The following is a 13,590-nucleotide window of genomic DNA, read 5'->3' as shown; positions in this document are numbered from 1 at the left end:
ACCGAGGGCATCGGCAGGGAAATGGGAAGGAAGAGCAAACGCCCGGAGCCTCCTGCCCTTGCAGAGGCCTGAGCTCTCACAGCAGGCTGACTGCTCCCATGTGCCTGGCTCTCACACCCACTGCAGGGCTGCTCCAGGCCACGGAGTTTGTCCCGGGAATTTCCAAGACACGGGCTAACACAAGCTCCACAAGCGTTCCTCACACACCTCAGCAGCAACTACTCACTGGTTGTCATCTCCTCCCCAGGAGCAGCTACACCCGTGTGATCTATCTGTTTATAATTAACACTCCACCATGATGGTACCAATGTTTAGAGACCCGCATTTGACATAGTGAACCCCCCACCTGTAGCCAAAATACCTTCCCGCACGAGCAGTTTTCTCTTTCCTTGGAGTCCTCCCTCAAGGCTTTCAATGCTCCCTGGAGCTCCAGGGGAAACTTGGAAATTCCTGTGCTCCACAGAGCAGCAAATACAGGGACTTCCATGGTGGAAAGTTAAGTTTTTATCTCCGAGAAAGCTCTGCCTTGTCCCAAGACACTGTAAGCATCAGCGTTTGGGTGGGTATAACTACCCGAGTATCATCCAGAAACAGGCAGCTTCCAGTAGACACGTCCCAAGCCCAGGCTGACTCCAAGTGATGACTTAAATTGCAAGTGCCTTATCTGTGGCAAGTTTTTATTGGGCAATCATTAGCCCAGGTTAACTAGCACACTCAGGTACATGCCATCCATCTTTCCTAACAAAGCCCAGCCCCTAGGAGTTCAACCTCAGCCGCTGCTTGCACAGGGCAATGCATCTCCCAGCCAGCCAACGTGGGCAGCACGGGGCAGCTCAGCTCATCTTCACCACAAAGACGAGGGACCGATTTTCAGCCTTCGTGATCCTTCTGCGGCACCACTGAAGTCAGCAGAATTCGGATCTGGCACCAAGAAGGGGTTTTATGACTTTTCTGAGGCACCTTAGCTTCCCACAAACTGCAAACAAGGCTCTAAGTGGCCACTTGAGAGTGTAAACACCCACCAGAGCTTGTCTTCAACAAGAGCAGGGCAAAGCCGAAGTGCTGATTTTTATTGGGAAGGTAGTTTCAATTCCAAGTCTGGATTTAGATTTTTCAAAACCGATGAGTACAGCAACAGCAAGCATAGCACTGCCATTGATTTTCCACTAAAAATCATTAGTACCTCTTCGAAGAACGTGCCCTGTATCAAGTGGTTCTGGTAATCAGGGGCAATGAAACAATGCAGCGTGCTAATAAAAAGCCTCAGGAGTGTGTCCCTTGGCCCCTCTTTTCCCCAGAGGACACAACCTACTCATCAGGTGATGCAAACGTGATCCCCTTCTCAGCTTCCCAAGAAGACAGCACGTACTTTTCCTTTGCCTCTGTTGCACCTTGCTTCCATCTCTTTGGACCGCATAAAACACCGCAGCAGCCCCAAAATGTAGGGGAAACAGTCCCCCTTGCTGCTGCACCCCGCTGGGGGACTGGCTCTGCTTTTTCCCCGTGATGTACCCTCCCTCCAGCTGTGACACAGCCTCCGGGAAACGTTCACCTCCTTCCTCCAGCACCTCGCCCTTCCCTGACCTCATGGTTCCCTGCTCTCCCAGGGATGCCAGCAAAGACCTTCCTCAGAAGACTAAGGAGGAGAAGGGCTGTTGAATACCCCCAGGCTCATTTTAAATGCTTGGAGAAGAGCTGTTGAATACCACCAGGCTCCTTTTTAAATGCTTGGTGTGTTATTTCATAGAGGCAGCAGCAGAAGAGGCAAACCTGTTCTCTCCTCCGCTCCCACGGGCACCCCAATGGCCCAGCATCTGCCTTGTCCACAGTATAAAGTCCCTGGATCCCAGGGGATCCCAGCTGCACACAGGTATCACCTCCTGCGTGACAATTTATTCGCTTGGTTCATGTCCCACATGTGGCATCCGCTGGTTAAATAATCCAGTGGGTTCAGCACGCAGCTGCCTGACATCTTCCAGGATAGTTCTCCAGTTTTGCAAGTTTCCAATTGTTTCATACACGGATTTCAAAGCCTTATTGCTTATTTTTAAGGCACGTCACTGGTTTGTGACGTATTATATCTGGCTGGGATATTGTTGCCACGTGAGCGTGGTCAGCCAACGATACTAAAATCAGCAGATTCAGTCTGCCTGAGACAGAACAGTAAAAAGCCTTGAGATATTTCACTCGCCCCGATCCAGGTGCTTACACCTACATTTTCCATCTTAAACAAATAACTTGATTTGAAAGCTGCAGGCACTTGTCACCTCTGAAAAAGCAGGCAAGTCTAAATATGGAATAAACCCAGCGTTTTGCAAATGTTACCGTGGAGATTTTTGGCAAATCTTTTGCGCAGCAGTGGAACTGGCTGCTGAGTCTGCTGGTGTTTTAGAGTCAAATGCTCTTTCTAATTTGCTGCAGATTTAGACTACTAAATTGGCTCTTCACGTGCCTCAGTATTTTTGTGGTGATGCGACCCCTGGGTGAAGGATGCTGGGCTGCTCACCACGGAAGTGCAGCAGTAAGGTGGTGTGCTCTTGGGCCAGGAAAAGCAGGCTGGCTTCCTTAGTCAGACTTTTCTTGACTGCTGCATGTTTAGATTTTCCCCATTTCCATGTAACATGATCAGCATCATCCCTGTATGCTCCCATCTATCAAAGATTATGTTAAATCTTCTCTCTCGGCACCCGCCTGTCTGCACACACTCACCAGGTTCTCTTGTTGTCAAAGAAAAGGACAAGGAAGAGCTTCTCTCCTGCCTCTGTCTGCCTCTGCTTCCCCAGCTTCAACACATCCATGGGTGGGACTGGGATGGGGACTCCATTGTGGAGCAAACCCTCGCGTGGCATCTCGGGATCGATTATCTAGGGACACAGGGAAAGGATATTTAAGCACAAAACCCTTCAAGTACTGCAGAGAATGCATTTCCCCACCCCTGCCCTGTTCTTTCAGTCTATCCAAGTTAAGAGAATTAAAATCTACTTAGGATGGGTAAGCAAAATTGCTTGTTCTGTCTCAGAGGCTCTTTAAAAAAAATTTTCCTGTCCTCAAGGCTTCCTTTGTGGAAGGGAAGCCAATCCATCCAAAAGCCAAGCACCTGACCTTAAAAAAGAAGGACATGAAGTATGTGGTTCTGTGTGGAGGTAGATGCATTTACATTAACTGGCAATTTTGTACAAACTCAGCATTGTTGTATTCAGCGAAGGATTTCCCTCCCTCCCTCCAAACTCACACAATAAACGTAACACCACTTCCATACTCTGCCAGCACCCTGCGATATCACAACAGCTTCATTCTGCTGCAATCCGGTTGACTTCAGCGGCACTGCTCAGATTTATACTGCTATTAGATCAGAATCAGGCCCGATATTTTGAAAAAGCTGACGAGCCGTGCCAGCTTTATCAGGCTAAGGGAACACAGACTACAGTAATTTTGGAGAGAAGTAACAGATGCCTCGATTCTCCCCACATAAAGCAGAAATGTCAGCAGCCAACATTTGTGCTATGTGATCACAGGAGGAGAATGAACAGCAAAGGGTGGATGCAGTACGTGGTCTACTCTTCTTCATCTCCTGATCTCAGCTCCTAAGGGCTTGAAAAAGCAGCTTGGCTTTGATATTGGCCCACTGTAAGAATTTATTAAGACATTTTACCACCACAACGGACTGCTATAAAAAAAACGCCTTTTTGGGGGGCAATCCCAGTGTTTAAATCCACGCAAAAGCACAGTTTAACTTTGGCTGTAGCCATGCAGAGATCTAAAAATGCTTTGGCTGGCTGACACGGCTGGCAGATACACAGCTGTTCCCTCCTCTGGGCTCCCACTGAAGAGTAAGCGCAGGGATGAGGGTCACGCTTTTAGCAAAATCTGCCCTTTTTGACGGCATCAGACCCGTGCTCAGCTACGGCCTGGCATACACGCTGCGTCAGCTTACGCCTGGTTTCACAGCTCTGCTGCTTGGATGTAGAGACTTGTGTAATTTCCGTGATGACTACACTTGCTTTCACCCCCTACAATTTCTCATCAGTCGCAAGGCACAGTCTGTCCCAGCGATCCCAACCATAAGGGTACTTCAGGGGATGGCTGCAGCCATGCAGAAATTACACGGAGCAGAGACGGCACAAGAGCCACGGCTCAACGGATATATTTAAAAGTAGCAGAAACAACAAACTGTAGTCAGCCTATCTCACATTCCTACCGATATACCCACTTCAGCAACTTCGGTTGGTAAGTTAACAAGCACTTCAAAGCCTGCAGTGGTACTGGCACTTCCTAGCACGGGCTGCACGTCGCGGCTTGCTTTGGAACAGAGTGCGGTGCTCACTAAAGCCAGGTTTATGGATTTCACCTTAATAGTCAAATACCCAAAGACGGATAAATATGAAGGAAATATTGTTTGAAGGACTAGGTGCAAACACGTGCATATATTCTCATATTTAAATCAAACATATGGTTATTGCAAGAGGATATATACATCACAAGGCCAGCTGGGCACCTACATATGGAGTTGTACTCACTACAGATAGGAAAATGTGTGGGCAGTTAAGACACCAGTGGATCCTGGTGCCTGCCTTTATAAAATTTAGATCTTCTCATGCCAACAGGACTGATGACTTTCCCCATAACCGCAGAGTGAACAGCAAAGGAGAAGAAAGATCTCCTCCTATCCCTGGCATTGAGAGACCAATGTTTTATGAGTCCTCTGCAATGCTGTGAAACAATGAGCAGAGGGAAAACTAACTGTGCGAAGGGGAAAGGGAAAAAAAAAAAAAAAAAAAAAGCACATATTGCACGACTTTGGGAAGTTTTCCTTTTCTGTCTGGTTACACTGCACACTAGCACCGTGTCCTGGGCTGCCTGCGCTGCGGGTACAGGCTGGGAGAGAGCAGCAGGGTACTTACCAAGGCAGGGTAGGAGGGATAGCCACGGCACTTGGCCCACACAAGCTCCAAGGGCTCCAGCTCAGCCTGATTTTCAAAGGACATGAGGAGAGCCCTGCCTAAGGGACAGAAGGAAACATGGTTTAGCAGGGCAACTGCAAGCAAGGGGGTTTGATAACACAAAAAACCACACTGCTGTTTAACCCAGGCATGACAGCTTGCATTGCCTCACCAGCAACCAGCTAGAAAAGATGAACCACTATTGTGCTTAAAACATACTGACAAGGTTTCTGTTTTAATTTTTCAACCTATTAGCTTCCGCAGCAAGCGGAAAGCTGGAATTTCACCTTTTTTTCGTAATAAACCTATTGTTCAGCTATTCGTCACGCAAGAGCACACATTTAATCATCACTGCATGCACATATGCGTAATTCCAAACCATTTCTCTTCATCAAGAACTAGAGGAAAATGGAAAGCCACTTATCATTTGTCCCTATAGGCACTGGGTAGCCAAACCAGAGGTGGTAAGACACACATCTCATCTCCATTAAGTTTAGGATAAAATTTAATGTGCAGTGAGATCCAGGCTGGCCATGGTGAATGTCCAGCCTTCTTTATCCTCTGTCACTACAGTAATGTTCCACGTTAAGACAAAGCCACAGTCTCCTAAATCATGAGTCTAAGTCTGTGCAAGCACATAGCTTCACATGAACTCTTCAATATGGAAATAGTAATCAAATTCAGTTCTGGAGTGAATAGCTGCTATATCGCTGAAATCAAATGGGTATACGAGCGATGAATTTGGTCCATTAGGCTCCACCAAGCCAAATCCACCCTCAATGGCGTTGATGAAGCTTTACCTGAGATTAATTTGGACCAGTGTTCAGAGAGCCCCTTTTTATTCCTCCTAAATACAGATATCTAGACTATTCTGATGCCAGATACCTTGGGGCTATTTGATCTCTGCAGGAAGTGCCTGGTTCTAGCTGACAGAAGCCTATTAGCTATGAATTTTTTTTCAAACTGATGTCAGAAGTATTGCAAAAGATCCATTCCAGACATGAATAACTAATCTGCCAGCTCCTGGTCCCCAAAAAGGAGTCGTCTTCGTTAATGTGAATTTTATAGCAAGTAGTGTTTGCTCTGGGAGGGGGGGGGGAATGGTCAAACACTGCCTTTACCAGAAGTCAAACTGCATCTAGAAAATGCAGAGCACAACCCCAATGAGCACCCTGCCAAGACGACCTGATGTGCTCCTCCACTATTGCATTGCAGATGTATTCCTCCATTAACGAAATTAGGTACAAAACCACAGAATTGTCCCACTGAGTCTAATTCTGCCGGTACTAGCCCCGCTCCGTAAGTTTATTTCCAGAGTGGATTGCTGAGCGCACAGGGTCCAGGATAATAACGGTTCCCAGGGAGCCAGGAGCTGTACAGGGCACAGGCGTGCCAGGGAGTCAAAGCTGAATTCTGATTTCAGTATAAACCTGCAATAACTCTGTCATTGATAGACTGTAAGACAAGAGTCTGGTCGTGTGAGCGCTGGAAGAGTGGCATGGTGCTTGGGTGGCATTAGAGGAGCGTGGCGCAGTTTTATAGATGTATAGCACGGTCTGACAACGACAACTTGACAAAAACAAGACACAGACCTTGAAAGCAATGATAGCAACACAAGAAGGAACAGCTACGAAGTCATCTCCAGAGAAACCCCTCCTATAATTATGATTTACTGTTTGTATCGCAGCATCATGAAAGAGAACTAGTCCCAAACCAGGAGAAGACAGTGCCAGGCATATTACACACACCAGACCTACGGAAAGCACCCACCTGAGGAGAACACAGAGCACAGGCAATCAGCAAAAGCAGGAAAAAACCTTTAATGCACTAACCGAAATTTGTAACGAAGCAAGTAATAATGCCCAGGTGTCAGCAGCCTGGTTGTACAACCTGGGTAGCTCGTGCAGGACTGGTTCCTGGCACACGTGGAGACCTGCGACCCCCCGGTCCAGAGGCTGCCAGCCCTACGGCGCGGTGGGACCGCAGCAGGGCGTGCTGTGCAGCCATTCTCACCTGAGCTGCTGTAATCAGAGTCTCCGTTCACACCTTCCAAGAAGGGCACCCGAGAAAGAGCTGGCTTCCCTCGACTTCGCTTGGGAGGCATCAAACCGCTGGTAGAAAGACAGGAGAAAACAGGTGACCCCTGAACACAAAGCCAAGTAAATGGATTCCCCAGCTCTGTTTAAAATACTGGAAAATTACTGTACTGGGGCATCACTGACATGAAAAGAACACCGAATACTTGAGCAAGATGTCACCAACACACCTCTTCTGGTGCAAGTACGCTGGACATCATCCCAGCTTTGCCATGAGTGATGAAAGGGGCCCAACAGAAACGGAGCTATGAACATGAGGAGGAAATTCAGCAAAGGCTTCACGCCGCCGAGCTGACGCGGCGATGCCTGGAGCCTGCATGAGCTCACCCAGTCGTGCACGGACTTCAGAGATGACAGAGCAGCCCCCCAGCACCACTCCAGTACATGTACAACTGCACTCTTATCAGCCCACGTCCTGAATGTCCTTTCACCTCACCAGTACAAACATTTCAGAAAATGGACTATCTCCACCTCAAGCAATCGCATTTTTTCACTTACTGTAATGCTTTTTTTTTTTTCTTTTATGATTTTCTAATAAGCAACCCATTCTGAGTGAATTTGGCGCTCAAAAAGAAAGACTGGGGAAAAAGCAGTAAACAGAGCTGTTCCTAAATAGAATAATTGTACAAGTTATCCATGAGACATCAGCTTGGTTTTAATTCCTTGTTTTGTGGGTGTCACACAGCTCTAATGTAACTTTTGCTATGTGAATTGCTTGCAATTATTGTAATAAGCACTTAGATCACACTTTTCATCTTCAAAGTACTATACAAACATCAACTAACAAATCCCCACGCTCCCCTGTGAATTCAGATTTGTCTCCCTCACCGACAGGTGGGGAAACAGAGGCAAGCACGGTGGGGCCATACAGACAAGACATGGTTTGAAAGGGAGCTTTTGGCTCCTGGTCCTGTTCTGACAGCATCCTCTCCCCACAAAGGATTTCTGCATGACGCAAGGGCCCTCATTTAAATGACACTACAACTATGCTCAAATTCAGGTCCCTCCTTTTTGTTCCCTTTGATGCAGCTCCTTGCTTTATGAGAGCTGATTGCAAGAGCTTCTTGTGAGATCTGCACGGAGGTCATGGTGGGATCCAGCTTACAGAAGAGGCAATGACTGACCTGAAGATCTGGGCACACAGCCCAGAGGAGAGGGGAGAGATGAAGAGGGGGGTGGGTGTCCCATCCCAGAGAAGAGCCGGAGGTCCTATGCCTCCAAGGGGCTCAGCATGTGCTAAGAGATTAATTTATCGGGGCACCACGTGCTTCTCTCAGGCTGCCCAGCATCTGACTGTGGAGATGTGATCACCCTGCCACAGGGAAAAGCCCTGGCACTAAAATTGCTTCTCTAAATCCAGGGCCTTGCCCCTCATCATAGGCACAAAAGCTTCTGCAAACGGATTTCTAATGGAAACACTCATCAAACCTTAGCTACAAAACTGTACAACTCTTTTGGCAGCTAACATTTACGATCACTCTGCACAGCAGAGTGAAGTTTTCATTCGAAAAATGCTCCTGGGATTCAACCCCGCTGCAGAATAATTTGTTATGCAGCTGATTAACAGTTTTAAACTGTAGCTTCAGTCCTGAGAATGGGTGTGCATGGGGAGCTTTATAATTTCAAGTGTCCAACTGACATTGCGAGCTTGAAGTCTTACAGGACTAACTGAGCGCCTGCATTGGAAGCATTAAATGTCTGAACATATTTCTCAAGTGACAGGTCATCACCCCAAGGGTCACCAAAGACAAGTAGAGGGCAACGACCCGTTCAAGGCACTGAAAATATTACTAAGAATATCAACTAAGAAAGCCTTGCTTCTGCCTGTTCTGGATGATCTTACCCATCAAGGTCAAACGTCCCCAGCCTGTCACTCTCAACACACACAAACGTGATTCTGGCATAATACAGGTTTTACTGTGCAGTGAAAGGGCTGTGAAATTACTTGAGTCAGTGTTCAGAGGGCTGGACAGGTAGATAAGACCAGAAAAACGATATGGTACCCACAGGTGCCTACTGCATCGGGCCAAAAGATGACAGATGTTTACTTTAAGTCTGTTCAGTCCTGTTTGAAGTGCCCAGTTCTGCTTTTAAACCTCTGAGAGGAAGAGAGCAGCACTTCAGTAGGTGGCAGAAGTTCAGCTTCACCAGCAGTGCTGATCTGGACATTAGAATTCACGGTTTTTCTAGCTTTGGCTCTCAAGAACCGCAAGGAGGTATGCATCAGCAGAGAGGATGTGTATGCATTGAGGAACAGAAGTGGAACAGATAGCCATTTGCTTGAAAAATCATGCACCGCTTTTGAGACCTATAGCTTAAGAGGACAGAACAGAACCTCAGCAGCTTTTATCTTTTAGGGTGAATGCACAAAAGAAGTAACAGTTCGGGCTGGGTTTGAAACAAAGAAGTTGAATAAAACTAGGTAGATTAATTCAGACACACAAGGTGTTCTAGGGGACAGTTTCACAGGGGGCACTTACCTGCAGGCTTCAAACACTGGCCTGGGCGGTGGGCTGGAGCTGCACTCGGAGTCAGAGCCACTTTCCATGTGCTTTGCAAAGCCGTTAGTCACTCCTGCCCAGGAGACAAACGGGAGTCAGCCCAAAGAATCACAGAATGATGGCATGATTTGAGTTGGACATGATCTTAAAGATCATCTGGCTTCAACAACCCTGCCACGGGCAGGGACAGCTGCCACCAGCCCAGGTGGCTCCAAGCCCCGTCCAGCCTGGCCTTGAACCGTGCCAGGGCACCCACAGCTGCTCTGGGCACCCTGTGCCAGCGCCTCTCCACCCTCACAGCAAAGAATTTCTTCCCAATATCTCATTTAAATCTCCCCTCTTTCAGTTGACAACCGTTACCCCTTGTCCTGTTGCTACATGCCCCTGTAACAAGTCCCTCTCCAGCTTTCCTACTGGTCCCGTAAGGTCTCCCCGGAGCCTTCTCTTTTCCAGGCTGAACAACCCCAGCTCTCCCAGCCTGTCCCTAAGAAAGGTGTCCCAGCCCTCTTATCATCTTTGTGGCCTCCTCTGGACTTACTCCAACAGATCCTGTGTTGGGGGCCTCAGAGCTGAATGCAGAAGCAGCAACAACACAAAGATGCTACCAAGGCTCAGGTAGGGTCACTGTCCCACGACTCACAGACACAAAGATGCTGAATACTTCAACCACAGAGGGGGAATCCTGCACAGAATTCCCCAGACTCAGCTGCAACCAGGTGGTGACTAATAAAAGGTATTTTTACCCCCAGCACACAAAAAATTAGGCTGTCTCTGAAGAAGCAAGTGGTGGAGAAGTGCCCAGGGATGGTAGAAGAGAGCTTTACGCAGCACCTAGCTCGCCAGGGAAGCCCAGAGGCCAGAAAATGAACCACTTGCTCATCTGGCTTCAGCTGTCGTTGGGAAAAGACATGGAGGTTTCACGTCAACTGCCACAGACTTCTCCCTGCCTCTCCCCAGGCCTGGCTGCCGGGCTGGTCCCTCCCTGGGGAGCAGGGATATAAAACCAGAGCTCATTTGGTTACAGGTTCCTTGCTGAGAGAAAACCGCTCTAGGAAAAACTCACTGTTTCGGTTTCTGGAAATGAGATTTTCCAGTGAACGGAGCAGACACTGAGGAAGCAAATTCCCCCTGGGTAGAAGAAGGTTTCCCACCACCTTCCTCCCTGGCTGGTACGAACGTCACTGTAGCTGTAAGCGGAATATTTCACTTCTTTGCCCCAGATACTGACAGTGCTGGAAACCTTCTCTTCACTGCCAGGTTTACTGCTCCGTGCACTGGAGGGACACCTACACAGAAAGCTGGGCTCACCTCCAAGTTTAGACAAGATCCTACAACCAGGGACAGGCAGAGGTGGACAGGGAACGAGCCCCGAGTGTATCCCCAAGCCCAGAGCAGGCTGAAGAAGCCAGATGACCATGGCCTTCCCCCCTCCAGGGACCCACCACCCCCAAGTTCCCCACCGAAAGCCTGTCAACCATACAATGGGCAAATTCATGCCAAAGCCACTAGTGGTTTTTTCGAGCTGTAAATACGGCACTGCCACAAGAGGCACATTTCTGGGAATCACCTTGTTCCGACAGTCCCGATCACACTGACCTGCTCCTGCAGTAACACAGACTTGGCACGCCAGAAACTCCCTCCAGTTAGGAGAAATTGTGTTTGAGACAGTGGAAGGAGCTGAATCACAAAAGCAGTGCTGCAACTCATAGGAAAAAGCCAGCAGTGCTGCTTCAGCAGAGGAAAGATGTCACTGCCCAGTCATCAGTGATTTTCCAGCATCCTGCCTTTATTTTCCCTTTTTTAATTGCAGCCTCTCATTCTGACCTGTATCCACTGTGGGCAGCTCCTCTCTGCTTTAATTACTGGCAGATGACGATGGTGAGTCCCTCAACTCTTTGGAGAAACTGTCTATGTGTTTCCTTTAACCTGTCCTGGTAAGTCAATGCCCACATTCATCTGCTTTCCTCCTCCTCTCGATTTGCTAGCAGCCTTCTGACAGCCAAATAACTTCAAGATAATATCTGACGTGTGGGCTAAGTCAAGTACAGATGGGAACTGTCCCACAACGGCTGTTAACACAACTGAAAAGAAATCACATTGCTGTTACTCGGATGTTCCCGGCATCTTTCTAAATTTCATCTCAGCTGCTTATTCTCATTTGCAGATCTAATCTGAAAAGGAACCTGCTTGGTATTCCCACTAGTTTTATTTAAACTCCAGAACTGAGGGTACACATGTTTAACACCTCATCTTTCTTACATGGGTGCTGTGTTACTGGTCCACTGCACACTTCCAACCAACTGCACCATTTCTGCTGCAGGGAACTCTTACTCCTAAGAGTGGCCGAGCCAACACAAACCCTTCCACAAGGGCAGGAATGCCAGCACCTCTCAGCCCTTACTGGAGAGTCTGGAGTCTCCAGTCAGGCCATTCAACAGCTCTGGAAGAGGCTGGGCACGTTGGCTTTACGCAACAAAAAATGGCAAACCCTCTCTCACAGCAGCCCTGCGGACTGGCAAAGAGAAGAATTACTTGTGACCCCCTGGGCTTCATCTTGGTACCTTTAAATGTCTAAAACGGAGGCGTCTAGAGCTGAACAAAGTTGCCAGAAACTCATTATGGACATGTTTTGTCTGCCCTATTTTAGAAATGTGTGGAAGAGACAATGCTTTTGTCACACACGTCTGCTTACGGCGACTGTATTTCCCCCCAAGCACAAAGTGAGTTTCAGGTGAGTAGTTTGGATGCAGATGTCTCGGCCCCAGGATTTCCACTCCCTCAGCCCCCTCTCGCAGTTTCCAAGTGTTCAGAAGGAAGAGAGATCCCAAGGAATTACCTCTCTGCCCTGCCTGCCTGGGTGACTTCTCTCCATCGCTCTCGCTGCAGGTCCTGCTCTGGGGCCGCTTCCGAGCTTGTCGCTCCCCATCCGGGCGGGAGGGTGACAGCGGCCTGCTCTGCCTGTGGTCCTCCCCGTTCTCCAGGGAGCAGTCCAGGCCTCTCTGCAGCTTCACCCCGTTCTTAGCTTTTTTAAAAAGGACAGATGTCCGCCGGCCCACGCCGCTGAAGGGGGGGCTGGCAGGGGTATCCGCAGGTGGCAAGGCCAGTCCGTTCAGGCCATTGTCGCTGAGCAGGCGCTGGAAGGCTTGGCTCTCCCGCTGCAGAGCCTTCTTGTCAAAGAGCTCCCTGTCCGGCTTCACCCTCTTCTGCAGCTGATTCAAGGACTTGCTGTCACTGATGGGTTTGAGCGTTGGAGGGTCCTGCAGAGAGTCCAGCTCCGAGAGGGAGGGTGCGGGTCCTGTGGGCTCCAGGGTTGGAGGGTGCGGGGGCTTGGCATCATCTGTTAAAGGAATAAAGAATCTGCTCTAACATTTCAGAAAGAGTTATTCCCAAAACCAACAACAGCCGTTCCTGTCTTTCACTAGGGCCACAGACAGGAGAAACAGCAAGCCTTGACTGTCGATATGCACTAGAAAGCTGGAGCTAAAATCCTGCTGAAACCTCTCACCTTTCTCCCCTTCCTCGTCCCCTCCCCTTGATGTTTTATCCGGCCCCTCTTCCCGTGGCACAGGCTCCCCGTTGGGCATGCTCTTGTTCTGCTGCTGGGCCAGCTTCTGCCGAATGGAGTTGATCTCCCGTCTCAGGAGCCGGATGCGTCGCGTCCGGGCACCACTGGACCGCATGGTGCTCACCATGTCCAGCTTCTCCAGCAGCTCCTTCAGCTGGGCCTCCAAGGAAAGGTGAGCCCGGTTCTCCGGCAGGAGGATGTTATCCACTGCATCAAAAGAGATTGAACCAGTGAAGGGAAGGAGTAAGGCTTCCTGAAGAAGTATTTGGGACCACTGCCATGCCTCATTCTCTTTGATGCTATTCAGGAACCAATTGCTTTAGTTTGGGGATTTGGCAACTGCTGACCTTGGAGCTCGGTCTTCCTTCCTTTGGGTAAAGCGCAGTTGAATTAATTTGCACTGCCCTCCAGCTCCTGCTACTGTCCCAGGGGCAACACTGAAAGGACATGTGTCTGCACCCAAGGCAGCTCACAGTCCAGGTCCATGC

At 48.9% G+C, this 13,590-nt stretch overlaps 1 protein-coding gene across 10 annotated transcripts in view; it reads right to left on the bottom strand.

Moving 5' to 3' along the window:
• BRPF3 (bromodomain and PHD finger containing 3) overlaps positions 1 to 13,590 on the bottom strand; it is a 37,063-nt gene that overhangs the window by 2,384 nt on the left and 21,089 nt on the right. For 9 of the 10 annotated variants that reach the window (XM_040616699.1, XM_040616705.1, XM_040616697.1 and 6 more), the window contains 6 exons: positions 13,043 to 13,309; positions 12,374 to 12,874; positions 9,517 to 9,610; positions 6,954 to 7,051; positions 4,902 to 4,999; positions 2,710 to 2,864 (listed from right to left, as the gene is read on the bottom strand). In XM_040616699.1, coding sequence (XP_040472633.1) covers positions 2,710 to 2,864; positions 4,902 to 4,999; positions 6,954 to 7,051; positions 9,517 to 9,610; positions 12,374 to 12,874; positions 13,043 to 13,309 — 1,213 coding nt within the window. Of the gene's footprint in view, positions 1 to 2,709; positions 2,865 to 4,901; positions 5,000 to 6,953; positions 7,052 to 8,044; positions 9,351 to 9,516; positions 9,611 to 12,373; positions 12,875 to 13,042; positions 13,310 to 13,590 lie in introns of those variants that run through there. The other variant, XM_040616707.1, reaches the window with a different exon arrangement.

The sequence above is a fragment of the Falco naumanni genome, chromosome 17, assembly GCF_017639655.2.
Source record: "Falco naumanni isolate bFalNau1 chromosome 17, bFalNau1.pat, whole genome shotgun sequence".
Taxonomy (NCBI): Eukaryota; Metazoa; Chordata; class Aves; order Falconiformes; family Falconidae; genus Falco; species Falco naumanni.
The sequence above is the reverse complement of the archived record's forward strand: the minus strand, read 5'-3'. Positions and strand labels throughout refer to the sequence as shown.